The sequence below is a fragment of the Musa acuminata genome, chromosome BXJ1-10 (genome assembly GCF_036884655.1).
Source record: "Musa acuminata AAA Group cultivar baxijiao chromosome BXJ1-10, Cavendish_Baxijiao_AAA, whole genome shotgun sequence".
Taxonomy (NCBI): domain Eukaryota; kingdom Viridiplantae; phylum Streptophyta; class Magnoliopsida; order Zingiberales; family Musaceae; genus Musa; species Musa acuminata.
Window position 1 is genome coordinate 30,007,193 of NC_088336.1, and position 27,532 is coordinate 30,034,724.

General features: G+C 39.8%; 6 protein-coding genes across 13 annotated transcripts; 3 read left to right on the plus strand and 3 right to left on the minus strand.

The window, feature by feature from the left end:
* Positions 1-77: 77 nt before the first annotated feature.
* LOC135586716 (mitochondrial hydrolase YKR070W-like) lies at positions 78-7,129 on the minus strand. Of its 5 annotated transcripts, XR_010480782.1 has the most exons (13): positions 6,916-7,129; positions 6,710-6,813; positions 5,308-5,343; positions 4,740-4,813; positions 3,833-3,873; positions 3,539-3,613; positions 3,210-3,411; positions 2,374-2,469; positions 2,169-2,236; positions 1,892-2,090; positions 1,465-1,612; positions 778-861; positions 315-369 (listed from the first exon to the last, which is right to left on the minus strand). XR_010480782.1 is itself a non-coding variant. In XM_065087848.1 (12 exons), exons 1-12 carry the CDS (start codon positions 7,029-7,031, stop codon positions 313-315), a joined length of 1,152 nt encoding a protein of 383 aa, XP_064943920.1. In that variant the 5' UTR covers positions 7,032-7,126; the 3' UTR covers positions 78-312. The 5 variants fall into 5 exon arrangements, 4 of the variants coding, with proteins under 4 accessions (XP_064943920.1, XP_064943921.1, XP_064943922.1 ...); XM_065087848.1 differs by lacking the exon at positions 1,465-1,612 and having other exon boundaries at positions 78-369; positions 6,916-7,126; XM_065087849.1 differs by lacking the exon at positions 1,465-1,612 and having other exon boundaries at positions 78-369; positions 3,539-3,610; positions 6,916-7,125.
* A 333-nt stretch (positions 7,130-7,462) lies between these two features.
* Positions 7,463-11,273, plus strand: LOC103969860 (uncharacterized). 2 transcript variants are annotated; one of them, XM_065087854.1, is made up of 8 exons: positions 7,463-7,757; positions 8,495-8,656; positions 8,742-9,002; positions 9,135-9,169; positions 9,254-9,340; positions 9,473-9,614; positions 9,714-10,300; positions 10,388-11,273. In XM_065087854.1, exons 1-8 carry the CDS (start codon positions 7,667-7,669, stop codon positions 10,970-10,972), a joined length of 1,950 nt encoding a protein of 649 aa, XP_064943926.1. In that variant the 5' UTR covers positions 7,463-7,666; the 3' UTR covers positions 10,973-11,273. The 2 variants fall into 2 exon arrangements, with proteins under 2 accessions (XP_064943926.1, XP_018675070.2); XM_018819525.2 differs by having other exon boundaries at positions 7,464-7,757; positions 9,251-9,340.
* A 197-nt stretch (positions 11,274-11,470) lies between these two features.
* LOC135596101 (salt stress-induced hydrophobic peptide ESI3-like) lies at positions 11,471-12,190 on the minus strand. Its single transcript, XM_065087856.1, has 2 exons — positions 11,791-12,190; positions 11,471-11,706 (listed from the first exon to the last, which is right to left on the minus strand). The coding sequence occupies exons 1-2, from the start codon at positions 11,869-11,871 to the stop codon at positions 11,623-11,625; spliced, it is 165 nt and encodes a 54-aa protein (XP_064943928.1). The 5' UTR covers positions 11,872-12,190; the 3' UTR covers positions 11,471-11,622.
* A 3,580-nt stretch (positions 12,191-15,770) lies between these two features.
* LOC103969007 (tetraspanin-3) lies at positions 15,771-18,440 on the plus strand. Its single transcript, XM_018819526.2, has 2 exons — positions 15,771-16,487; positions 17,903-18,440. Exons 1-2 carry the CDS (start codon positions 15,813-15,815, stop codon positions 18,245-18,247), a joined length of 1,020 nt encoding a protein of 339 aa, XP_018675071.2. The 5' UTR covers positions 15,771-15,812; the 3' UTR covers positions 18,248-18,440.
* Positions 18,441-20,573: 2,133 nt separating this feature from the next.
* LOC135596102 (LOB domain-containing protein 1-like) lies at positions 20,574-21,782 on the minus strand. The gene is made up of 2 exons (XM_065087857.1): positions 21,218-21,782; positions 20,574-21,139 (listed from the first exon to the last, which is right to left on the minus strand). Exons 1-2 carry the CDS (start codon positions 21,626-21,628, stop codon positions 20,786-20,788), a joined length of 765 nt encoding a protein of 254 aa, XP_064943929.1. The 5' UTR covers positions 21,629-21,782; the 3' UTR covers positions 20,574-20,785.
* Positions 21,783-24,094: 2,312 nt separating this feature from the next.
* Positions 24,095-27,406, plus strand: LOC103969009 (elongation factor 1-alpha). Of its 3 annotated transcripts, none has more exons than XM_009382403.3 (3): positions 24,095-24,236; positions 25,608-26,074; positions 26,355-27,406. In XM_009382403.3, the coding sequence occupies exons 1-3, from the start codon at positions 24,134-24,136 to the stop codon at positions 27,234-27,236; spliced, it is 1,452 nt and encodes a 483-aa protein (XP_009380678.3). In that variant the 5' UTR covers positions 24,095-24,133; the 3' UTR covers positions 27,237-27,406. The 3 variants fall into 3 exon arrangements, with proteins under 3 accessions (XP_009380678.3, XP_064943930.1, XP_009380679.3); XM_065087858.1 differs by having other exon boundaries at positions 24,141-24,236; positions 25,580-26,074; XM_009382404.3 differs by having other exon boundaries at positions 24,150-24,236; positions 25,591-26,074.
* The last annotated feature ends 126 nt before the right edge of the window (positions 27,407-27,532 follow it).

A 27,532-nucleotide genomic window follows, 5' to 3' on the forward strand; every position in this document is an offset into this window, starting at 1 on the left:
TTCAACGGTGTGGGACGAATCCAACACATGATAAGAAAATTAACAAATTTTAGTGTCAAATAAATTTTCTGGTGAACTCAGAGAAAAAAAAGCTCATTATGCATCTTTTGGCAATTTAGTATGGCAATTTAGTAAAATCAAAGCAACAGTTCACTTCAGGTAAAGTGTTCGTGAGGTATCTTTGCAACATCAAATTCAAAAACATATCTGAGATATCTCTGCATCGGTGCAGCCAAATGCTCGTGAAGATTGAAACTTGACATTTTCATACTTCTTCAAGAGGAGATCCACCAAAATATTAGAAAGTCCACCTCATGTGCACTCCTTTTTCAGAATGAAATCAATAGCGTCTCCAACGGTATCCACAACCTGAGAAAAAAAAGGTCATTCAGTTCGAGTTATGGCATATTGGATTTATGTTTGCCTAAAAAGAGATCATTATGCATATAGCAGCAAGCCTTCTATTCCAAACCAATACTCATGACAGTATCTATCACCTAATTAAAATGTGTATTCTCAACAAATCTATTCTTAAAAGCATATATAAAATTTAAGATCTGCACTATACAGTGCTCAAATTGTTAGTATCAGGATGATAAATTAAAATCCTGATATATTATTTAGCACTATACAGTGGTATACTGAACTTCATGTAACTTACTGATCTGCACTCTACCTGCATGTGATCATAACTATACCACCTGAGTGTGTGAGGGTACATTGGTCGAGTCTGATTAAATATAAAAGATACATAATTTTGAGAATAATTGCACCTACCAGGTCTGCTGGATACTGTTCATGGTTGTCTTTACCCCGGAATACCCCAGTCCTTGTGAGAATAGAAAACCATGGATGTCCCACCTGCAACAATATAATAATAAACCAGGACTTGTCAGTGGATGTGTTAAAAAAATTCAAAACATTCTTTGCAACATTCAGTAAGCTTGTCAGGAAGTTATAAATATTGTAGCAGCAGCAGCCTTAAACAGGTTAGAAAGGATCTCACCCTGGTTTTTCTCAAGTCACCATTATTCTGGGGCTTTGTTAACTTGTATGTGACAACCAGATACCTCGAGGGACCTTATAAGGTAGACAAAGGTCCTTTTTGGTGGTGGAATAGGATGCATGGAAGTGGAAACCAACTGATTATGTAGTTAATAGCATGAATTGTGAAGACAATGGTGGAAACAGCAGCAGACTGAATCACATGCTGGTTATTGATCTACAAAGCATGAGCAGCAGAATGGAGACTTGCTGATCATTTCAGTACATTACAGCCAACATGGGATATCATGACCGATACCATCCGTACCGGGTGGTACATACCGGTTTGTCAACCGACTGGTACACGGACCATCCGCTACTGAGCGATACTGTCCATTGAGACGTTATCATCGATGGTGACCGAGGGAGAAGAAAGAAGAGGGAGAAGGGGAAGAAAGAAATAGGAATAAAAGGGAGAACCTGGAGATCGCCGCTCTCCTCCTCGTCTATCGGCGACTTCTCATCCGCACGCGAGAGAAGAGGCATCGATGTCGCGGGGCAGAGAGGTGAAGATTTTGTTTTTTTCTTCTCTTCTCAGGTGACGTCGCTTGCAAATTTTTTTTTTAATCTGCAACATCGTCGAGGCGACGTTACTCCACATAGAGGTATATATATATATATATACCGTTCGGTATACCGTACCGTACTAAATAAATCTTAAAATTTCGGTACTGTACGAAATTTCAATCCTTGATCATGACCACCACGGGTGTTCCATGCTTAGGAGTTCAGGTCTTAAATATGGTAGAATTTTTATTCACAAACATACTAGGATTGTGTATATAAATCTGATTCTTTTTTATGCTAGCACAATTTATGGAAGAATTCTGGGTCCATTTTGACATACCTTCTTGGCACCATTAATGTCAACCTTAGGATTATCACCAATCATATAAATGGTATTGAATGCACATTTCTCGCCCATCATAGTCTCCTTAACCTGGCACACATGTGTCACCAGTTTGGTCAGGATGGACTCGGCATTCTTGAAAACAAATGGATTTGGTTTCCCAAAAGAAGTATACTCCAGAGGACTGCTGTGGATACTGCATTTTCAGTTAAGCATATGAGGGTTTCGCACAATTTCATGACCATTGAGGTGGGTAAGCAGTGATATCTAGTACCTGTTATATATGCTTTCCAGTCCTATCCTGAAAGCACCCATCCCAAGGCGCTCAGAAGGAAATACAGCCTACATAAGATTAGCATGAGGTCAATTTCCCTCAAGTTCTCCAGAGAAATTACAGAATATTACACATATAAAATCGAATATTTATCAGCAGCCAGAACTTGTTCAAAAAAAAGATTCTAATCTAAATTTTATCTTGCCTGGTATTCAAGATCATCTGCTGCAAAAAATAAAGGTGGTTGATGTCCATTTTCCTTTCCAGGAAGACCGCCACATCTTAAAATATCACAAAGCACCTGCATCCATGCATGTTCCATATCAAAATTTGTAGTTTGTGAAAGTCAAATCGCCAACTCAAACCTAGACATCATCAACTATCATTTGAAGCTTGCGAGAAAAACAGTTACTGTAGTATTTTCTCAGCGTAAATTGATATGTATCATTTGAAGCTTGTGAGAAAACCAGTTAATGTAACATTTTCTCGACGTAAGTTGATAGGCAGTTTCGAGTATATAGTAGTGTAATTTCATATACATACTTGAAAAGTTAACGAAAATGGTTCATAATGCTAGGTACATCCAAATGAACAAGGAAAAACATAAATTGCAAGAAGACTCGATTCAACGAAATAAATCAGCAACGATCTAATAAATAAGGAACAGAGAGGCACTTATTATGAAGCAGCGAGATTAAAACACAAGAACTTAATTTCACATAACCAAAGAGATCAACACACGAGAACCAGAATCACTGTTGATTCACAATTCACTTCTGTTATAATCCAATATCTATATGGTCTTATTCTGACTGAAGAGAAGCATCAGGATATCATAATGTCTGCATAAGTGTTGTGTCTCATCATCTGAATTTTATATGTTACCATGAGATCTGTGCAAGTGCAATACTTGTATCAATAGGTGCTTGATAGTCAAAAAGGCATGTAAAGAATGGACTATGATATGTCGATATATTTGCACATACTTTCATATAAGAAAACAACTTACATACTCTAGAAGCAATGGGAGAAAATAAGTACCTGAATGTCCCTTCCCCAATCAACAGGGTCACTAACAACAAATGCACCTTTTACTCTCTCTGAATACACATCATATTTTGGTTGCAAACCCTTGGAATTATAGTTTCTCTCATACGAGTGCTTGAGACCCCAACTCTTGTACTGAGAGAGGGGATCGATGTCATTGAAGTATGATGCATAATCATCAATAGAAAGAACTTTTCTGCACATAAAGTAAGATATTGCCAGGAAACTAGTATACAACATCCAATACTAATGCAGTCTATTTTGGAATATCTGATTGTTGTAGATAAGAATATTCAAAATTAATAATAATGCTTCATTCTTACTTGAATCCATACTCCAACATCACTGCAGCAGGTTCCCCTTTTCCAATGGCAACGATAAGCTCATTCTCGAATCTGCTGATTATAAGTAGCAACAACCATGCAATAATGTTGTCCTTAACAAAAATTACAAATTGACTTATGAAGAGTTATCACAAATTCCTATAATATATTCTCCTAAGAAAATTCATGAATGGGAAGAAATTTTAATAAAAATTACACATATCCCAAAAAATAATGAATTTTTTTAATGAACACCCAAATATTTTGAAAATTTTGTGATCTTCATTTCAGTACCTGCTGACCAACCGTCGGAAAGGAGAATGACCCTGCACAACCTGCATCATAGTCACATAAATAAGCAAATACCTTGAGAGGTTATAAGCTAATGAGAAGAGCAGAATTAAATAAATCAATTACAGCATGACATGCAATAATTTATATTATCTATTACAGGACTCCTTAGTTATCTGCTCCAGCAAGTATACACTAACATGGTGGAAGAAATTGAATATATTATGACCTTAGTGCTGCAATATCTGATAATGCTATACATATTTACGTCAGATAATTATCTTTTGTTCAATATTCAAACAAGCAACCAGAAAAAAAGAGCTTCTATCATGTTTCTTAACTTAGCAGGCAGTCGTGCATGTTAAATCAGTAGAAGTTATGGATCCTAGACAGTTGTCGTTGCAGATAATTATGCAGATGATGCATGAAACTGAGGAACATAAAAACCTGTTCAACAGCAAACAGAAGACTATCAAATTTCAGCATTGTAACATACATTTTTCAAACCCCACACTAACATGTTAAATGTATAAAGAAATATCAAAAGAAGAATACATATTTTAGGAGCACTAGAACAAGTTTGTTCTGGATATCAAAAAGTCATCCAATTTATCATCAGGCTTGTCAAGGAAAAGATTTTCAAAACTCAAAGTTCAAACTCAAATCTTTGTTTGTTATTTGAAATATGATTTTCAATACTACTAGCAGCAGCTTCCTGATGTCTGTGAAACAAGAGAGGATAACATGGATGTCATTCGGTAGCTTTTCCATACAATTGTTTCAATTCATAATTGGGATGTAGTTAATAAAATGGCTTTATGTGATCCTTAACTGGTAGGGTAGGAGCTTCGCCAAATCACTCATATTTGAATATAGACAAGTAAATAAACAGATAATATTTATATATTACCTGTAGAGCTGAAATCTGAACTTTCAAAAGCTCACTCAACTCCAGAGCTCGTTTGGTTTCTGGGACACCCCCTCCTATACATTTACAATGATATCAAGAATCAAGCTTTAGGTAAGCTTCTCTCAACATCACTTATAAAGACTCCACTTCACATTGCAATGAATCAATCAATTTGAATATATACATATATATATATATATATATATATATATATATATATATATGTATATGCACACACACACACACACACATATATATGTATGTATGTATGTATGTATATATATATATATATATATATATATATATATATATATAGACATAGATATATATGTTATAAAGGAATGCAATGAACATACACGTCCTCAAAACTCACTAAAAAAACAGTCATGTAAGGTTAGTTGACAGTATAAGATTCACAAATACTTAAGGTGGCTAACCTTAAAAATTAATTGCAGAAAGGGGTAGGAAGACTTCATTGAATAAAAAATCATGTCATTTTGAGTTGCAGTTTTATCATAAGTTGAAATAAAATATAATGAACTTCAAAGAAACCAAAGAGTAAGCTCACCATTTGTCAAGAACAGAAATGGAACCTTCAACGAACCTGCAAAGAAGAAAATAATGATAATTTACAATTGTAATAGCAATAACCATAGAAGGTCACACGAGACAACATAGTGTCCACAAATCTTTCTAGAATTACTTCCTTATTAGATGTTATAAACTTGAGCAAAAGGAGCATTTATTGTATAATATAAGTAACTGTGATTGTATGCTTAATATCATTCTATGTTACTCAGCTGCATACTTCTGAATATGAATAATTCAGAAAATTACAGCTCATGATCAGCATGGAATAACTGAAGATGAAATATTCAAGAATGACCAGAAGAAAAATGCCACATGTGGAATAGATGTGTACAAATATTCCAACTAAATGGTAGAAAAGAATCAACCAAAGCATAAAGGATCATCTAGCTGGCCATGAAAAATAACCAAAATCATTTTGACTCATGCCTATTTTGGAAAATAACCAAAATATTCCAACTAAGGCATCCAAAAAGAATATTTTAAATAAGCAATCAAGCACTGTATGAATTTTCAAAAGCATTGCATGTATCCTGTAGGAAAATTAAAGAACGCATTTCACAACTGCAAAAAAGTGTCAAGCCTTGTAGTCAACATCATTGAAAAAAACAGCAAGGCACGGACACAGACAGGAAAATCGTGTTGGATAAATGTGCAATGTTCAAAAGCATTTCTGCTATTAAAGCATACTAAACGCGTTCCATGAATGTTCTTAGGAACAAGCACATGGCAAGAAAATCATACCAAAGTTTGCATAAGAAGTTCTATTAAATGATTATGAAATCATGTGAATCAACAATGTGGAATGGCTTCAGGATAAAATCCAAAAAAGACCAAGCAGTGAGAAATCTTGACAGAACTGGAAAAACAGCACGCCGACTATTCTAGATTCATATGTAGGTGAATGCCCTGAATAATTAAGCAAACGTGGCAAAAGTTGGTCATACAATCGAATGACTATGCAAGATCTGTACAGGAAGATAGCCAAATGTTCGTGACTCCTTTGTTCAAAGCATCAGCAGCCTGCTCAAGAGCGATGACCATCTCCAAGATGGTATCGATGTTGGAGGAACTTCAATCGAAAGTTCCTTGATCGAGATGCCTACATTTTGTTCATAGTAAATTGCCCATTGCAACCCTGCTTCAAGAATGATATTATTTATGATAAATTTCTGATACTTTGTATATCAATCTTGTTCTAATGTTGTCATCGCAAAATTACTTAAGGAGGGATGTGCTGCCTATTTCTTTCGAGAACACTGTAACCCTTCACCAAATCCCCCACGATCGACTTCTTTCAAGAAAAAGAAACGGCATGACCACGCAAGAAGATCTCAACAGGAACACCAGATTTCAAGAAACGAGAAAACGAATAGCTATACCGTCGGCGTCGTAAAGCCTCCGGAGGGCCTGCGGAGACCCTCCGATGGGGGTGCGTCCGCGAAGAATCACGCCGTCGATGTCGAACGCGATCCCAAAGCAAGGCCTGCGAACCCCCAAAAGAAGGACAGCGAAACAGAATCGTGGGCAAATGGAATGAAGAGTGAATCGATAGGCAGGGAGAAGCAGCACGCGCGAAGAAAGAGACCTCTCAGAGTCCGGCCGCCGGAGATGCGAGTAGGTGCGCCGAAACCGCTGCTGCTGCGCCGGAGTTCCGAGCTTTGCCCTCGACGCCGCCCCAAAGAAGACGGAACGGAACCTCATGCCCTCCTCCAATTCTGTTTCCCGTCCCCAACAAACCAAGCCTTATTCTGTTACCCTTCTTTCTCTTCGCTTTTTATTCTATTTATTTATTTATTTATTTTTCTTCTTGCTTTTTGAGGTCGCGCTTGCCGCTGTGTTTTCGTCCTTTAACGAGAGAGAGAGAGAACACTCTGATTCGAGTTTGATGAACCGGAATTCGAGTTTGAACCGGGTTCTTTAATTTGGATCTCTATTTTGGATCCAATAAGCTTATGGTTCTATCGTACCGACCCAATTCCAAGTTTGGATCCATTTCCAATAGCAGAACTACAAGCGGTGATCCTTTCCGATCCCCCAAATTCAAATTGCCCGCTCTCGTTTATTTCCCTGTGTAACGTTGTGGGATCTGATAACTTCACTCTTCTTTTCGCGACCACGACCAAAGACAACAGAGAAAGGGCAACTGCATTTGCTGAAAAAAGAGGAGTGTGTATATACAAATCAAATTATATTATTCCAAATGAAATCATTTCATTTCCCGAGTCGGCCTTTTCTGCCTTGCCTCCGAACTCCGATCTCCACTTCTCTCGTTCGCTTCCTTGCTTCTTCGAGTCGATTTGGGGGTGCTCGCGAGGCGATCGGGTCTTGGAGGAAGCATGGAGAGGCTCTCTCTGATCGACGTCGCGTCGGAGGATGATCTGCTCACGTCCTCCCCTTGCGACGGCTTCATCGGTCAGATCTCGCCAGGTGCTCATCGCGTTTCTTTCTTTCTTTCCTTTTTGACGATATCCTGACAAATCTTGATGTGGTCGATGGTTCTTGTGTCTTTGATCCGTTTGATTTGATGTGCTTGGGTTTGATCTGCCCCACATGGACAGATAGGTCGATTGTGGAACTTTGATGTCTGTAGACTCATAAAGAATCGATTTATAATGCACAAGGTTAAATATTGATCACTAGAACAATGACAAAGCTACCATGTCTTGCGTGTCTTGTGTTTGTGAATATGTTTCTTTGATTGATGCATGTTTCTTGATACATATTCGACAAGGAAACCTCTTCATCTTTGGCTTATATCCTTAGTCATACCAGATAAAGCTGAGATGAACATTATGGTAATTGTTGACAATGCTTGTCAGTCAGAATCACAATCCATGAGAATTACATATATCCAATTACAAGTTTGGGATGGTCTTTTATGCTTAACTTCCAACTCCTATGATTGTGTTTGTTATGTTCGACATAGTGATTACCATCTTCCTGCACGCTCTTCAGCAACCTGTTTATGATGCTATGATTGTCTCTGCATCGATGTGGACTTTGATCATTTTTTTCTTTTTTTGTTGAGAGCCGTGTTACAATCATAGTTGCATGATCTAGAGCTTGTTATTTGTCAGTGCTCATCGTTCTTACATATTTGCTCTAGTTCTTTAATCTTAGAGGTCTTTCTGAAAATCATGTTGAGAGTTACTGTTTTCAATCAGTGATTGTTGGTTCGGAGGAAAGCGGGAATCAAGTGAAAATAAACAAGCAAATAGAACAAGCCCTCGATCTTTCAGAGTCCCCAGAGTATAATAAAACAAAGACTGGCAAATGCAACTTGCGGAAAAGTTTAGCCTGGGATAGTGCCTTTTTTACGAGCGAAGGTATGGCGTTTGTGATACCAACCAAACATTCCATATCTTTGAACTGAACTTTATAAGCTTGATGAATCTTATCTGTTGTCCACAGGAGTTCTGAATCATGAGGAACTGGCCATCGTGAACAGCACATTTAAGAAGACTCAAGCATGTTCACTTCCTATAATTATGGAAGATGCAAGGAAATCAACAGAATCAACATCAACTTTAGATAATGATAGCTGGGCACTGGAGAATCTTGAGGTAGATTTGTTCGAAAATGTTCGAGCTTCCATTCAGATGACCTTTGGTACCGGAGAGAAAGCTTTGAATGTGGCACAGCCCATCAAGAAAAACAACCCAGCGAGGCGAGGTGAACTCTCCCTTGGATATAAGAATGTTCTTAGATATTCGAAACACTTGGTGGTAGATTTTTTGCCATAATTTTGCTTCTGTTTGTGTGGCTTGCAATTCTTCTAAATGAGTCAATCATACTGCTTTGCAGCATCAATGAAACTCGAACCATCTTCCCATAATAAGGTACGTTTTCGTTATTCGTATTCATCTCACTGGTTCATATTGCTGATGTACTTGAGTTCTTAACAACTCTCATGTCATCAGAAGTGCACTCCTGTGGCATCAGAGCGACATGGTGTTAGCAACCATCTTCGTGAGAGTGCCACCAGAGCAGCCACTGTTGTTACAAATGTGGTATGCGCGTGCTATATACTAGTTTCCTTAGGCTCTAAGATTTTCCTTACTTCAAATAATTATGGCCATCTAATTATACAAACAAATCGAAACATTTTTCTAGTCGAGCTCACATTTCATACTTTTATGAAGGGTGCTGATGGAGTTACTAATTCAAAGATGTTAAAGCCACCGAGGGTTTTGTCCAGAGGAACTCTTCCAGCAATGCCAACAAAGACAAATCTTGTTTCTGGAAACAACCAGATAAAAACTAGTAGTAAAAAAGATATCCCAGGTACAATTTCATTAGGGATCCTCTTGCATCTTTGAGCAATGCAATTACTTTTACTGTATGCTTTGGTAATCAATTCTCATCCAATTGTGGGTTTGGCAGGCAATGCAGCAACTCAGAAATCTGCTGTAGTTTCTAAGAAAATAAAAGGAGGTTCTTGTGACACTATAAAGTCCTCCCGTTCACCAAAACCTACTCCGAAACTGGTTGACAATTCGAGAGACACAGCACGTAAGTCTCCTTCCGAGACGACAAGATCGAGAAGTACTTCCAGAGCTATCAATCGATCTCTATCTGGATCAATCACCAATAAAGCATCCATGAGGACGAGTGGATCTAAAATTAGCAGAAATACAAGTAACAGTGCAGTATCTCCAAATTCTTCTGTCAAGTTATCTTCAATTGCTTCTCCGAGTAGCTCCTTCGACAGTGTCACTTCAGGATCATCTTCATCGACTTTCTCTGCTGTTAAACCATTGATTGATGGCATTGAACCTGGTGCTGACAACGAAGAAGTTCATCCTCCAGGTCTCCAATCAAATCTCAGTTCTGAAGATATTGGACAATCAAACGGACTACTTGTTACCAAAGTTCATCCAAAAAGTTGCCCTAACGATAGCTCTGGGGCAAAATGCTACAAACCTTCAGGACTCAAAATGCCAACTCCAAAAATTGGCTACTTCGATGCAGTACGTCCACATTTCTTATCCTAGCCACCTCCATTGTCTTTTGCAACTTTTACCTGTTCTAACATTGATTTTAATTTGGATATGCAGAAGAAATCTCTTGCCTGCGATGTCAAAACAGTTTCAGAGCCTCGGCAGCAGCCCAGTTTCCCCAAAACCACCACTGGAGTACCCAACAAGTCTGATTCAGGGAACAAAACGAAACCCAAAAAGATTCAACATGTGTCACCTGCAAACCAGGACATGGCCATCGATTCTGATTCTCCACGATCAACAGCTTTATCTCGGAGTCCACTTGCAGAGTCCCCATCACTTAAACGACTACCGAAGCTTGTTGTATCGGGTGGCTTGACTGATACATCAGAAGCACAAAAGGAATCAAGTCCCATCGTCAAGGATTTCCATAGCCCATTAAAGGTTTTTGATGCATCGGTTGTCAACAAAGCTGAATGCGATCTACTGCCAAAACCAAGTACAAAAGAGCGAGATGGTGATCCGCATCCAAAGCATACGGCCAATATCCCAGTGGAAGGTGAAGCTATGATCCTGATTGATGGAAGTTCCGGAGTCCTTTGGAAACACTCAGAAACACAGGCAACAGAGAACCAGAACAATTATCAATGTGATCCCCCTACCATCAACATTGAAAAGGAAAATATGTCTCCTGCAGAATGAACAACTTTCAAGGACAAAATATGGGCACAGCACTGGGGAAAGAAATGACACTAAAGTTAGTTCTCTACTCAACTTAGGACGAGAAGGTTTTGTTTTGGACATTGAGCAATGTCTGAAATCTGTAATCGTTTGTCCCTAATCAGAACCGAAGCTTCATTCTCAAGTCAGCAAAATTAACAGAGAAAGAGCTGTACTTGCATGACTACATTTCAATCAATCTTGAAGGACCCAAAGTGAAACAATAAGTTATTATAGCTGGAATCGATTATAAGGTTGATTCAAATTTTGGCACTTCGATTCTTGACTTGGGAGTCACTCAAGATGGTGATCGATAGGATAATTGAGATCATGATTCATTGAATTGGTGTACCAATACCACTGCTGCTTCTGATGGTCTAATCGGCATCAACACATGCAATGGTTTAATGAGGTGTTAGGTTGCTAATTTGCAGGCACAACAACAACAACAGGAAAATGCGAATGGGAATTCAATACCACTTGCGAAAAACAAAAGAAAAAACAAGCTTTATTATAAAAAAAAGTGAGAGTAGATCATCGTTTATCCACGAAACATCTTCATGTCGTCTTCTTGCTGCCACTACTACTATGTAATGATCCCTCCTCCATCTACATTCCATCTACATGCATCACTATCCTACCAACACATATATGGCGTAAATTATTCCTGGTATGTAACCCAGTATCGTCAACAGCAGGTCGATCCAGAACTCCACCTGCGAGATCACCCCATAAATGTCCGATTCTGATCACAGAGAGAGAGAGAGAGAGAGAGAGAGAGAGAGAGAGAGAGAGCTTACACCACAGCCATATCGCAGGAAGACTCCCACAGGTGGTAACAAGATGGCCAAGATGACTTCCAAGAACGTCTCTGACCCCATCTCTCTCTCTCTGAAACCAGTGGAGCTTCACGATGGTCTTCTCACGAGTGACTCCGAACCGGAAGGTGTGGAAGAGGGGGGAACAAGCATGTTAAAACGTGGCGGGCTGTAACAGTCTGATGTGTGCCGCGTGTTCCACCGCCAACGCCACGTACCTCTTCTGAGCGTTACTGTAGCAGAAATCCAAGATGAGAGTAGTTGTTTTGGACTTGCCGTGTGTTCGTGAGACGTGCATCAAAAGAGGTTTGTTTAGCAGAAGAGAATCATATTGTTTCTTGATTCCATTAATTGTTATATGATATCAGGTGGCATTAGTTATTGTGTGGAAGTCAACAGATTATGATCGAATGACGCTAATTTATCTACATATATGCTTTTATAGTAAGCTTGTCAGGCTATTATAGGGTGAGAAAGGTACTTTAAAAATAATTAATAAATAATAATAATATGATCTATGTATATCATAAGATGATATGTTGGAATACGAGAGTTATATCATTTATGTATTTAATTCACTATTGGATGAGATTACATAAATCTTTTAATTTTATAATTAATTTTTTATTGTCTTGGGTTACATATTGATTCAAAGTCAATTGAAATCCTTTTTAATTATCAAGAGTTGAATTCAGTCAATATCAACCTTACTTGATTTTGAACATGACGAACCCCTATAAAACTATGTTGGGACGCTCTGCCTACTTATGCTTAAATCATTATGGATCCAATGGATTTGACTTATGTTTTAGAAAAAGATATATATACTAAAATATACCTAAAAAACTATTTTATAATAAGCTCACAACACTGTTACACTCGTGTGGTAGATGTGGATCATGGAAAAGTGGTATCCCTTCCCCGTACTTAACTCGTAATACTATTATTCTCGTGATAGATATTTAGTTATAGAGAAAGTGGCATGTCTCTCTCAAATCTGGCATGCAATAATATTTATTCAACCTTATAAGCTTAAGTGTCGTATTGTTATGGACAAATATATAGAAAGGATGCTCAATGTAATGTTTATATATATATATATCAATATCTTTTAATTTTATTATATTTTTTCTAATATATAAAAGAGCTTGTAGTAGGTTTAATAGTCTCATTTTGAATGACTTTTGTGATTGTTTTAGTCATGTAAACATAAGTTGTGTGCACATCGTACAAAAGTAAAATTAAAAATAAAAAATCATCTAGATAGTCTTTTTTTATTTTTAGTTTTATAAAGTGATGCGAAGTGTCAAATAATACAATACCTTGAAGTTAACTAGGTGGCACATGACTAGATGAGCCTTTAAAATATTGTTTAAGATTAGTTCACTATCTTGTTCCATATTAGTCATGTGGGCACTTACAAAGATTTTTGACCACAACGAACTACCTTAGATCTTTTATCGTACAATCATTTAGAGCTTGCGAAATCTGCTTGTAAAGTTAAATGCTTCCTTTAATCATTTTTTTTTTTTACAGGTCCTTAAGGAATTATAAAAAAATTTTAGGGAATTATAAGAAATTTTGGAGACTGACCTTTGCGGACGAAAATGTAAGGGTAACGTATGGCTTAGGCAAAATCAACTAAGTTCATGACAATATGGTATCAAGGTATCGACTATATTATGTTAGGTTTGGGCATGATTCCGAGGTATCGACTATATGATATACTAATATTTTTATTTAATCTTATAAACCAAATCAATTTTCTCTAATTTTGAGTATTGATCAAATATAGTTATCCATATCATCGATCCATCAAGTCAAATTTAGAAAAGAGATGGCACAGAGGAACAAGCAATTGGTCACTTGAGGTGCTTGCTTACTCACGAAGCTACCACAGACTGCCCTTTTCCTCTCATTGGATCGACTTTTTGAATAGGACATGGAAGGTTAGCAAAATATTCAAAGTTGTGAGTCAAATTGCTTGCTGTGTTCGTCAACTCCATTGAGATAACTTCACTCATACTAATTTCTCATCCAATCGAATCAAAGATGCATGACTGTTTCTCCATCACAAATTCTGGCCAAAAGGCAAACAACTCTCCTTGATGAGTAGACACACAGAAAAGAGCATCTTAAGGCCACTCTGCAAATCTAATCATGAGATGAAAGTGTACTTTCGGTCCGTCTGTGACATGCTTAACACCAATGTGCTGTGGGTGTGAAGTCACAGTCGTAAAAACCAGCCAAGGAGAGAAGGATTCATCTCTATCCTCCTCCTCTCTCTCTCTCTCTCTCGAAGTCATGCAGCAGAATGAAAAGCCATTCAAATGCCTCATGCTTTATGGAAAGTAGTTTGCTTCTTTTCGTAGAACCACGCAAAGGATTGAAGCAGAATGGTATCAGAATTCACTGCGTGATTCGCTTGTGATGTGTGGCTGTAGCGGCTGTGAGATTTGCCAACTCACATCAGAAATATTCCTGTGATATCTGTGCACAGTTCTAAAGTATACTCCCACTAATAAATATTTTTGGATCCATGAAGATAATAAAAAATAATATAAATGTGAGATGATGTATATGTCGACTCTTAACTTAAAGATAATTTATAGTTTTGTCTCAGGACGAGTAATTTGATTTTTCTTTACGAGCATAAATAACGAGGGTCGAATCATATAAATCTGAAATCGATTTTTCTAAATTATGATCTATTATTGATCTGAAATTTTCATTTATTATCAAAGATCTTTTTCTCCCCGATATTATGTTTATTATACTTTAATCTCTTTCTCTTTTTTTTTTTTTAACTTTTGTGAGGATAAATATAACTATATATTTTTTCTTTTTGCTTTTTGAGATGTTATGTATATTTTCGGTCATTTTCATGTGGCCAGAGGAGAAGATTCATGCAAAGTTTGGTAGCTTTTTCTTTCATTGGATCCTTCTACTTTGCTCTTTATTGAATGGGAAGAACAAGAAATAGAGATTGCATATGGACCATTGTAAAGTGACCAATCAATTATTGAGAATGATGATGACCCATGACATGACTATAATTATTCTTCTCTTTTCCTTTAGAGCTAAATATTTAATTTATAAAATATAAAAAAAAAAGATTAAGAAAATTATGATGCAAATTAAACGTAGTTGATACTAACTAATAATTTACGGTAAATCAATACCATGTCGAATGGATTATCAATATCAAATACATAATTTATAATACAAATATAACTATTATATATATACTATTTTTTAATAATATTATAGTATATTTTTTTTATAATACTAATTAGTTTGACTAGTGATAAGAGATACATTGCCGACTAATCATTCAACACGTCATCATCCAAAGAGGGAAGAGGACAACCGTATTTATTATAGACTTCATTCTCGTCGTTTATGTCGATAAAGATAATCACAAACTTCCTTCGTACCTTTTATAATTATGTATAAAAAATTATCTTTAACATATAAGAAAAAATAAGAAACTTGAACGTACATACACTCTGATATCTTAGGTTACTAACTTAAGCATCAAAAAGATTAAATCGAAAAACCTTTTTCGACCTCGATTTTCATATAGGTGACATATCGGAAGTTGAACATTCTCACCTTAAAGACACCTTTGACAGTCCAACTCATATGGATCCGGATCATATCGAACTAACTAACTAAGACGTCAACGATTTTTTCTCCGAGCAAATGATATGATAGATTATCAAAAGGACTAGTTCAAATATCATATTTATTATTTTATAAAAATAAAAATATTTTAATGATTAATATTTATATGCAGTTTAATGAAACTAAAAAAATTTAATTGAAAGGAAAAAAAAAAAAAAAAAAACACAGAGATTGTGGAGCTCAAGTTTTGTTTACAAAACAATATCAAGAATCTTCTTCCATGCTGGGACTCGGTCAACTCTTCTTTCTCTGAGCAGAAAGGAGGCAGTGTGGCATGGCACAAACTCCCTCTACCTGTAAGTCCCAAACCCACATGAATGCCACATGATGATGACTTCATTGATGGCTACTCTCCTCCCCTACTCATATTTATCTTTGCATCACCACTTCGATGGAAGCAGAACACCGAGAGGAGGAAGGTAAAAAGACCACCTTTGCACGAGAGGAGAGGAGGAGAGATGATTCGAGGGAGCACAAGCCTGATAGGGGCCGTCAACTTTGTAACGTTCCTGATATCGATCCCCGTGCTGGGCGGCGGTATATGGCTGAGCGCCCGGGCCAACTCCACCGACTGCCTCCGCTTCCTGCAGTGGCCGCTCATCATCATCGGCATCACCATCATGGTCATCTCCCTCATGGGCTTCGCCGGCGCCTGCTACCGCCTCTCCTGGCTCCTCCGCGCCTACCTCTTCGCCATGTTCGTCGTCGTGGCCGCCCTCCTCGGCTTCATCATCTTCGCCTTCGCCGTCACCGACCGCGGCCGCGGCCAGGTCGTCCTCAACCGCGCCTTCCTCGAGTACCAGCTCGTCGACTACTCCGGCTGGCTCCGGGACCGCGTCGCCAACCCCGGCTACTGGGGCAAGATCAGCTCGTGCCTGCGCGAGGGCCACGCCTGCGCCGGCATGGCGCACTACGTCCGCGACCCCACCACCGGCGTGCTGGTGCCCGAGTCCGCCGATATGTTCTACCAGAGGCAACTATCCCCCATCGAGGTAACCGCTTGCGTTCCCCTTCCTTGCCCTTCTCTGTTTGCTTTTTGGGCAACAGTCTGTGAACAGGGGACTGCAAAAAAATGGCGTCTTTGGGCCAAACAAATTTGAATTCTCAGCAGCAGAAAACATTAACGGTGACAACTTTAAGCCAAAAGCTCCTTCTCTTTATGCTATGATTTCTATTTCCTTGCTTGATTCTTAGTACCTATAAACAACTCTCTTTTGATGGATGAAAGCTTATGCTTTTGGAGTAAGAACAACCGGTAATTAGTAGGCCAAAAATAAGGTTCTTCTGTTGTTTATTGTTTATGCTCATCAAATGCTTCTAAATTAGTTGTTGTCCAAGAGAAATCTGCTTTCTCTGTTCTACATATTGATATCATGATATCTCTGTTCTGCAAACATGAGTTCTTTCTTTCTCCTTTGTTCTAACGATTAAGAAGGGGGTGTCTTTTCTTCATTTATCGACTAACAAAAGTGACCGCCATGGCTGCATGATTGAGGACCGAGATCTTTTTCTATGCTACTGCTTGTGGGACCCAAGCTTTGTGCCAATAGCCAAGAGACACATGGAGGACTTTTGTCTCCTGCAACAGCATAATAATCCCGGCACCACATGTTCCATGGAGTGGGAGGCCATACTTGGTCTCGAATCCTCCCTGCATATCCTGCACTCAGACCTCTTGTCCGAGGGTTTATGATTCTTTGTGGTTCTTCTTCTTTACCTGATCCAGGATTTGTCATGAAGAAGGCTCGGTTCAGTTCAAGTTGCAAACGGTATTACTGTAGATTTGACATAAAACAACATATCTGGCATCAACCATCACCGGCTGTTTCGCCGTCTTTGATCTTTTTCATGTCCTGCTGTTGTATCACTCCACTTGGATTATCTCATCATCAACCTTTGTTCTGTGCCAATTCAGCACCATAATAACCATAGCAATTAAGGTAAGAGTGTAGTGTTCCAGATTGTTTTGCAGAGCTAACCTCGTGGATTCTTACTGAAATAGCTTTGCTTTTGCTAATTCTTTGCATGATTGTGAATAGACCTTGCTTATGGTAAATGGTGAAGAAATCCTTATAACCAAACATGAAGCGAATCATGTTGATCCGTGGAATGACTAAAGCTTTTGAAAAAAAGCAGGAAACCTAACCTTGATTTGCTCAGCTTCTTTGATCCATTGATTCTTACTGAAACATGAGTACATCGCTCTGGATTGTTTTATGGAGCTAATCTCGAAACTTAGGAAGCCCCTTCTCGTCAATTGTTACTGAATTAGCTTCGTTTTTGCTAATTGTTTGCATGATTGTGAATATAGGCCTTGCTTTTAGTTAATAGCAAAAACAAATTCTTAGAACCTGAACATGAAGTGAAGCATAATTGGCTCAACTTCTTTGATGCATTGATGATGTAGTCTGGATGCTGCAAGCCGCCCACCTCATGCGGCTACACCTACGTGAATGAGACGTTCTGGAACCCGGTGGCAGGGTTGGCGGTGGATGACCCCGACTGCATCCAGTGGAGCAACGACCAGCAGCAGCTGTGCTATCAGTGCAACTCGTGCAAGGCCGGGGTTCTGGCCAGCCTCAGGCACAGCTGGAGGAAGGTCTCAGTGATCAACGTCATCATGCTCATCGCCCTTGTCATCGTCTATGTCGTCGGATGCGCTGCATACAGGAATGCCAGAAGGGTCGACAACAACGAGGCCTTTGGAGCGACCAGGATGACCAAAGCTAGGCCAATCAGGTTCCAGTTTTAGAGCAGGTGTTGGGTTTACTTGCTTTCCTCTACAATGGAAGCATCAGGTTTACAAGGATCTGCTTGCATTTGTACATTTAGAGGTTATTCGAATTACTCCTCTCCGAGTACAAGACAGTTCACTGAACAATATGTTTCTATTCGATCTTAGTGAAATTTGAGTGAAGGGAATGAATCAAGAAGACTAAAGGTGAGACCTAGTTGTTCTTTGAGGTATGTTCATTCAGATCACAGTAGATGTCATCTCTCATACTTTGGATTCTTCTGATGCAGTTTGAATGACAAGTTCTTGCAAACAGCATGACCAGTCTAGTGCTTAAGATATGTAACATTGTAGGAAATAGGGAGGATCAAACACACATCCAAACTAGATCATACATAATCTTAGACTTAATTATTGTGTCAGAACACATCCAGTACTTGTCAAATGGGCCCCGAGGTGGATTCTTAAGGGACTGGCCTTTCACAGACAGGGCTGTTCTGAGCAAATGGAAGCAATAAAATGCTCTGAACTCAGTCGTTGCTATCCCATAAAATGCTTCACATCCAGTACTTGTCAAATGGGCCCCGAGGTGGATTCTTAAGGGACTGGCCTTTCACAGACAGGGCTGTTCTGAGCAAATGGAAGCAATAAAATGCTCTGAACTCAGTCGTTGCTATCCCATAAAATGCTTCATGATATCTGTCGAGTAGCATAGTAGCAGTCATTCGATATCTGAAGCGAGTCATGTGATTCCAATCCAAGTCACCTTCTCACGCGAATTTAGCTGACTGATACCATTTTATAGGTTGTTGAATGGTGGTTCTTCAGACCTGAAGAAGAAGAACAGCCTTCTGCTAAGTCTGATGTTTGTTTCCATGATGCAAGTGAGAAACCAAGTCATCTGAAAGCTCCTTCCAGAGTGAGAAAGGGATCTGCCATGTCCCCAAAGGTCACAGCTGCTCCATGACGTGAGATCAAGCATCAAATCCTGGACAGAGACTGATGAGACCTTTGTGAGACCAGTTTCCATTTGGTATCCCAAAGTTTGCCATGCTAAACTTCTTCACAAGTTTGTGAAGATTTCCATTGATTGCTCATACACACTGTGGAGACATTAGAAGTCATCGGAACTCACATGAAGTGACATGATGTGTACCATAAAATGGATGTTTATCCCTGGATTGACACCATTCCAAGTGGTGCATTGTGCCTCTAGATGATCATGACACACAACCTTCCACATGCCAATCATAAACTTAAACTATCTATTAATTTACCATACATGGGAAAAATGAATGTACTATCATTGACATGAGATTAAGCATTCTAAGCTAATGATTTATGTTACATATGTCATCATCTCATCATAAATAATAGAAAAATAATAAATAATAAGAATAGAAAAAAAGAAGAAGAAGAAGAAGAAGTCATCATAATTGGATTCAAAAATATATTACATCACCATCATTATATTGTTATTAATCTATTTTGAATCGATGATTCAAATTTAACGAGATCAATATATCAATACTTCGCTCAAAAAGGCCGGACATCTACTTATAATTCAAAACTCTTAAAGACCACCTGCCAATTACTAGAAGTTGGTCGTCACTCCTCTCCCCACCTTCTCCGCTAGGCTACCGGAAATTGTGTTCTCACCGACTCCCATTGAACCCCCCGCAAGTGGTACATCCACAGAGGAACAAAGGAGGAAGTAGGCAGACATGAGACTAGATTTTGAAGCACTCCTTTTTTTCTCCTTGTAGGTTTTTCAATGGATGCTTTGACTATGTGAGCAGTGGGACCTTTCGGGGGTCAAATCTACAATGAGCAATTACGGACAATACAGTGGCGACTTTGCCTACTCTCGCAGGATTTTTGTATTGTGTTCCGAGGCTTCTTTGTCTTGGAGGTTCATCTTCAGTCAACCTCCGGTATCGATCTCCATTTGGCTACTTGCTGACCGCAGCCTCTCGGCTGGCACATTGGATACCGTAGTCAACCTACTCTCCTAACTCACCAATGTTGACACGTTGACTAATGTTTCAGGTACCACCGTTTCCTGCTCTTCCCCACTAGAGGTTATTTGTTTTGTTGAGAAACACCATTAAAGCGCGTGTGTGTTAGTTGCAAGGTTCGTCAATGGAGATCTGCATGGAGTTTTGTACAGCTAAGATGGATTGAACTTGCACCCAACTCCTTGTTCTCACTAGATGGGTGCGTGATGAAGAAAGTCTACGAGCTTTGAACTTTCTTTGCCTGTGTCATTTAAAGTTAGTGGGAAAACGAAGGACTCTTCCGAGCTTGTCGACATCAAATTCTCGTGTTGATGGGGAACTCATAATTCACGGAAATTGACATGAATTATTACATGGTAGAAATTGAAAGGACTACATGAAGTAAGTAAGCAACTCTGATCTTGTTGGTAGTGTCAAGGGGATACAACAACGAATGGGTTCTCCCTCCTCATCATTCATGTCTCTCGACTTTGTCGATCTCCTACGGGATTAATTACTAAGGAATTATTTGCTACTGAGGTGTTCGTCCAATCTCGAGTCATATCCAGAGGGGTTCGTCCCAAACTGAGCCCTCCTGGTTGATCTCATCGAGGAAGTATGCATCATTCTGAAGCAGGTAATTGCCGGCGGCGAGGGCGTCGGTGGAGCGAGGCGCGCGGTCCTGCTGATTCTGAGCCACTTCCACGCAGATCAAGGCGATGAGGTTCTTGTGCTGGGCTTGCAGGTTGAGGAGCTCCGCCTGCGCCTGCGCCAGTTGCGCTTGGAGCTCGTTCACCTGCTTCTGAAGCTGGAAGATGGCACCTGCACACCCGTAGACGGGATCCCGGATCCGGGCGTTCGCCTCGTACACCATGCTGCTCACGGCGTCCGCCCTCTGGCTCTCCGGGAGATCCTGCAAGCGCATGCGATCATTAACGTTATCTTGCGGTGGGATGAGTCGAAGATCTTGTAGTTGATGCGGATTGCTCACCTGCAGCAGCTTGATGATGTTGCTAGCACCGAACACGCGATGCGCGGTGGTGAACTTGAGCGGCTCGGTGGGCGGGAAGTAGGGCGCCAGGACGCATTTCCCGGCGCAGCGGCGGCGGAGGATCTTGCAGGCGGCACAGGGGCTGTGAATGACCGGTGGCAGAGGGGTCGTCGGGGGAAGGGATGGAGGAGACGACGAGATGGGGGAAGATGTAGGGGAGGAGGAGTTGGAGGAGGAGGAGGAGGAGGAGTGTTGGAAGCTAGAAGTGATGGTGGTGGTGGGGTCACTGGACTTCATGGCTTTGGAAGAGGGAGGAGGGAATGAGTCGAGATGGTGGTGGCTTGCTTCGAGTCCCGGGGAATACATATAGAGAGCGAGGGCGGAAGAGCATGACGCCATGGAGGTCAGCATCGTTGAAGTCTGGGCTGCTGTGGAGTCTCAGCTGGCACAGAGTGAACAGAGACAGAAGAAAAAAACGAAACCTTCGGATTGAATCTGAAACCATAATCTGAATTTAATACCAGCTAGTCTTTGCAGTACAATAATTGCCAAACAAGATCTAAAGCTTCTTATCTTGTCTGCTGGTATTGCTCCCAACAGAGTGAGAAAAATAGGAGAGACAATCTTATCCATACAAATTTGATACTTGTCCACAAGCAGCAGTACACGTATCTACATATGATGATATTTTCCTCAGGTTGTGATTGACACTAAATCTAACATGAAGGAAGGATGGCAGGTGTTGTGGTTGTCAGCATCAGTTAGATGAGAGCTTTGTGCACATGGCAGCACCCACCCCTGTCATCACCGAGCAGAATTGACCACCTTATACTCACCTTAGAACAAGTGCGTCAGAGATCACTCCTCCTTGTCCTCAGAATCCTCAATTTAAGGAGGAATTCTATGTCCAGTCTTTCCATGCATGTGAGAGATCAAATGATTTACTGCATCAAGCATTCATCCATCCATCTATCTATCTATCTATCTATCTAGAAACTCGTCCAAAGATTTTGGGTTCCTGCTTCTCCAGTGAGGAGACTGACTTCATCCATGAGCTGCATGCACGTAGAGCTCTCAAGTCTGTGTATGGTTCCTTACCACACACAAGACTTACGTAGACCTTTACCGTAGACTGCGGAGGAAGATATGTGATGGGAGTCGGGGAGAGCGGAGATTGGAGATGGGAAGTCTCATATATTCTGCGATGCATTGAATATGTGACGGTTAGGCAAAATGCAGTCCTGTGACCGAAACGAAGAGTCAAGAGAATTCAATGGAAGTCACCACACCACAATTCACCATCTCATCTTCCTTGTGGAGAAAAAGGTTAGAGATATGCTGCCAACCAACTTGAATCCAATGATGAACTGGAGATGAATCATAAGGATATGTCATTAAGTATTGGAATGAGAGATGCATGCTAATCCAGTCGTCAAATTAGGGGCCTTCTACATCAGCAGTGCCTCTTGACCAGGGAAAAGCATTGTAGAGCTGAGTTAATGATGGAGTTCCTATTTATTATGTTGACGATTCCTTACTGTTCGGTCAAAGAGAATGATAATTAATGGCGGAATGAGGTGGTCTTCTTCTTCTTTTTCATGAGGACATCAAGGAAAATATAGCTTACTGTTTCGGTGTAGTGCACATCAAATCCAAAAACCATGCTATCTGCATGCACACAGCCCCACACGGCATCCATCTTTTGCTTGGATCTGAGCAGTTCCCCACTAGCTTTGGACTCGGAGATGGTTGGGATGCATATGCTGCCAAGGGGGAGCAGCCATGTAAAGCTTTTCTCCATCATCTTCTTCTGCTGCGTTTTCTTCGATTTCCAGCAACTCTCTCTCTCTCTCTCTCTCTCTCTCTCTCTCTCTCTGATGCAGACAGGTTGGTGTGATGTGATGATGACACAACTTTTTCCCTTTTCCCACCTCTTTATCTCTTCTTCTTCTCCGTCTAGCTCTCGCTGTCGTTGGATGAAGAGAGGGACCGGAGTGTCAACTGGGAGTGGTTGGACGGCACCTCTCTCGGTTAAAGCCAACTCGGCTAATCATCATACTACCGTGGACTTCATTGACATGGTAGTGAGGAAAACATACGACTCATAGACTTTCTTAGATTCTTATAAGATGAACATATGTTAGTGGTAGTTACAAGGAATCGGTGTATTAATCTTATATTTAAGATCAATCTTAATTAGGTCTCATGTGCTATACCTTCGTAAGAGCGTTTCTACGTGTGTCAATGTTCCATGACTCTTATAAGTTGGAAGCTTTTATTGATGAATTATTATATAAATAATATATCTCATGTTCGAATCCACGTGAACAAAATATACATGTAAGAAAAATATCTTCTTCTTTTTTTTTTTTTTTGAAAAAAATGAATAACTTAAACTGAGGCTAAGAAAACAATGATTGAATGGGTTGGGTTGGGTTGGGTTGGGTTTGGTTGCTTCGAGCAATACTAAGCATAAATTACATGGTGTTGGCATCCAAAGCCCAAATTGATCTCTTGTCCATTATAATCTAATAATTTATCCTTTTTAAATTATCAAATATTATATGTAATAGCTGACTAATTAAATTCAGACCGATTCATTTAAAATCATAAGATTTTTAATTTGATGGTTTTTCTTTACTCAATCAATAGTGTTGTTGTTCAGCTAATATCATTATTATTTTGTTTTGTTTATTTATACTATTATATGTATTATTATTATTATTATTATTATTTCTTACTCAGGGAAAGGGTTGCAGCGTTTGCTCCACGTAAACACAAAGACACGTGGTAGGACAAAGTCCGTTCGATCTAAATCTTCGGCTCAGTAAGTACCGCAAACGATCACCGTCAGATGCTTCAATCCGACGGCGAGGATAGAAACCCTAGTCTTGGCTTGGGAGATCGCTGTATAAGATGGGCTGGATGGCATCCTGCCTCCGTCCTCCTGCGCCGGTCGCTCGTCTGTTGTTTCTTTGCTCTCGGTGCTCCAATCTTATCTTCTCGAGAGCATTGTCCGGTGAGTTTTATCGTCTCTTTCTTATGATCCTTAGTAACTGCACTCTTTGTGTTCTTGATGTTAGGTCTTGGACTAAGCTAACTGTGTTATGATCAGTTGCTCAACGATCAGAGGCTTTGTTTCTTCCATTTCCAGATTCTGGGATGTATAATTTGGTTATTGATCTTAAAGTTGCAATTTTCACTTTTTTGCAAGTGTTATGAGATCCCGTCTATTGAGTCGCCCGTTTCGACTGCCTCTATCATGGCGCTATTGTTGCTGTTGGTGATGGACGGTCTTAATGTTCTTTAAATACATTACGAGGAAAAAAATAGTCTTTTTTTATCGCTTTTATTATACTTTATAACGTTCTCATACTTTTAATCATATAAGTTGGTATCGGGATTATTTGCCTCTGCTTTCAGCTACGAGTAACTTAAACTGAGTATTTCTTAGTAGCTTTGTCCTGGAGGCATATAGTGATACTCGATCGAGTGGATTTCATGTTCTGAGTTGCTTCCTGGTTGACTCAGGATATCCTTCTCCCTGACATGTTGGCAGCAATGCGTCCATTGTATACTTTGCTTGATTGTTTTGTGACTGGTTTAGGAGTTGGTATTTTGTCCTAATCTCACATGTGCAATGGAATGAAACATGTGAAATGCTGGGAATTATACATCCGTTGTGCCATTGAAAGTAAACAATCTGAATTTTATCCATTTTTTGTCTTTTTCATATTAAGTTCAAATCATTTTGTGACATAAATTTAAAAGTAATTTTTTTCTATTTCTTTGTTTGTCCTGGAATGGACATCCTTGAAGTTTATGTAAAATTTAGGGTACATAAGCTCCTCATATTTCTGGTAGCCATCTTTAAGTAACACTTCTCGAAAAGTTGTCTATGCTATCTTGAAAATTTGTCTGTTCATTTTTTTTTCTAATGTATGGATTGAAGAACTAGACCAATAGAAGTCATGGTCTCTGGTGTGCTTATTATATTTCCATGTTGTACTGCTATGGTAATTTTGACATTTACTTTTATCATCTGGGCTCTTGGTTTGGTCATGATTTGCGATGGTAACTTATGCATTCTTCATTGTTTACTGTCTTCTTTCTCATATCCTTCATTTCCCTTTTTTTTGGATGCATCAATCAATTAAATTCTGTAGTTTTCATGATTTGCCTTATTCAAGTCAGTCTTTAAGATGACGAGTCACCTTCCTTTAGGATTTGGACCAAATACTACATGTTTTCTTCGCACTTATTGTTTGTGTTTTTTCCTCAACAAGCACCTAGTTTGTGTTTTTCTTGAATGTGCTTATATCTTCTAGATGCTCGTTTTTTTCCTATCTAATACTTCTTTAGAACTTTTATAGTGTTTTCTTCCATTCAGGCACCATGGGTAAGGAAAAGGTACACATAAGCATTGTTGTCATTGGTCATGTCGACTCTGGGAAGTCGACCACCACTGGCCATCTTATCTACAAGTTGGGTGGCATTGACAAGCGTGTGATCGAGAGGTTTGAAAAGGAGGCTGCAGAAATGAACAAGAGGTCATTCAAGTATGCTTGGGTTCTTGACAAGCTTAAGGCGGAGCGTGAAAGAGGAATTACCATTGATATTGCTCTTTGGAAATTTGAGACCACCAAGTATTATTGCACGGTCATTGATGCTCCTGGACACCGTGACTTCATCAAGAATATGATTACTGGAACATCCCAGGCTGACTGTGCTGTTCTTATCATCGACTCTACCACTGGTGGTTTTGAAGCTGGTATCTCCAAGGACGGTCAGACTCGTGAGCATGCATTGCTTGCTTTTACTCTTGGAGTCAAACAGATGATTTGCTGTTGTAACAAGGTAAACATCTTTGGCCACTCGGTGAAACATATTTCTCATCTTTCTCTTGTTAATCATATTTGGAATTACTTGTCTAGTTTAAATTGTATCAGTTGTATCTCCATTGTTCTCTGATACGCCGTCTCTTCTTAATTCTTACATTTGAATTTATGTTCCTTTTCCAGCACTTTGATGAAAACCTTTTTGTCTAAAAGCTCTGCTTATCTTTCTCTCTAAACTGGATTATTTTGCAAACTTCTGTTATTTGACAATTTTGAGTTTCCGTAATGCCACATTACAGATGGATGCAACAACCCCCAAATATTCAAAGGCTAGGTATGATGAAATTGTGAAGGAAGTTTCTTCTTACCTCAAGAAGGTAGGCTACAACCCAGAGAAGATACCCTTTGTTCCCATCTCAGGGTTTGAGGGTGACAACATGATTGAGAGGTCTACCAACCTGGACTGGTACAAGGGCCCGACCCTTCTCGAGGCCCTCGACATGATTCAGGAGCCAAAGAGGCCCTCGGACAAACCTCTTCGTCTCCCTCTCCAGGATGTGTACAAGATTGGAGGCATCGGCACCGTGCCAGTTGGACGAGTTGAGACTGGTATCCTCAAACCTGGTATGGTTGTTTCCTTTGGTCCCACTGGGCTGACGACTGAGGTTAAGTCGGTTGAGATGCACCACGAAGCCCTCCAGGAAGCCTTGCCTGGTGACAATGTCGGTTTCAACGTCAAGAATGTTGCCGTCAAGGATCTCAAGAGAGGTTTTGTTGCATCCAATTCCAAGGATGATCCTGCGAAGGAGGCTGCCAGCTTCACTTCTCAGGTCATTATCATGAATCACCCTGGTCAGATCGGCAATGGCTATGCCCCTGTTCTGGACTGCCACACCTCCCATATTGCTGTCAAATTCGCCGAGATCCTCACCAAGATTGACAGGAGGTCAGGAAAGGAACTCGAGAAGGAGCCCAAGTTCTTGAAGAATGGCGATGCTGGTTTTGTCAAGATGATTCCCTCCAAGCCCATGGTTGTGGAGACCTTCGCTGCATACCCACCGCTTGGTCGTTTTGCCGTGAGGGACATGCGGCAAACAGTGGCCGTCGGTGTCATCAAGAGCGTCGAGAAGAAGGATCCCACAGGTGCTAAGATCACCAAGGCTGCTGCCAAGAAGAAATGAGTTTTCACGACCCTTTTCTATCAGAGTGTAAGAGTGTACTATGACTTCCCAATTTGTTGTTTGCAAGTGTGTTTGATTTAGGAACCTTTTTGTCATTTATGCTGATTTCGAGGCTTATTGTTTTGGGACATATGTTTTCCTTGTTATCATATATTTATTATCTTGCAGAACTTCATCACCAAAATCGTTGATCTTTGATTCGATCTCAAAGCTTATCATCAACAAGTGGTATCTATCAGAATGTAACATGTTGTTTGATGCTGCTTTCTGCTAATATTGTAGGATTGGGTGATAAG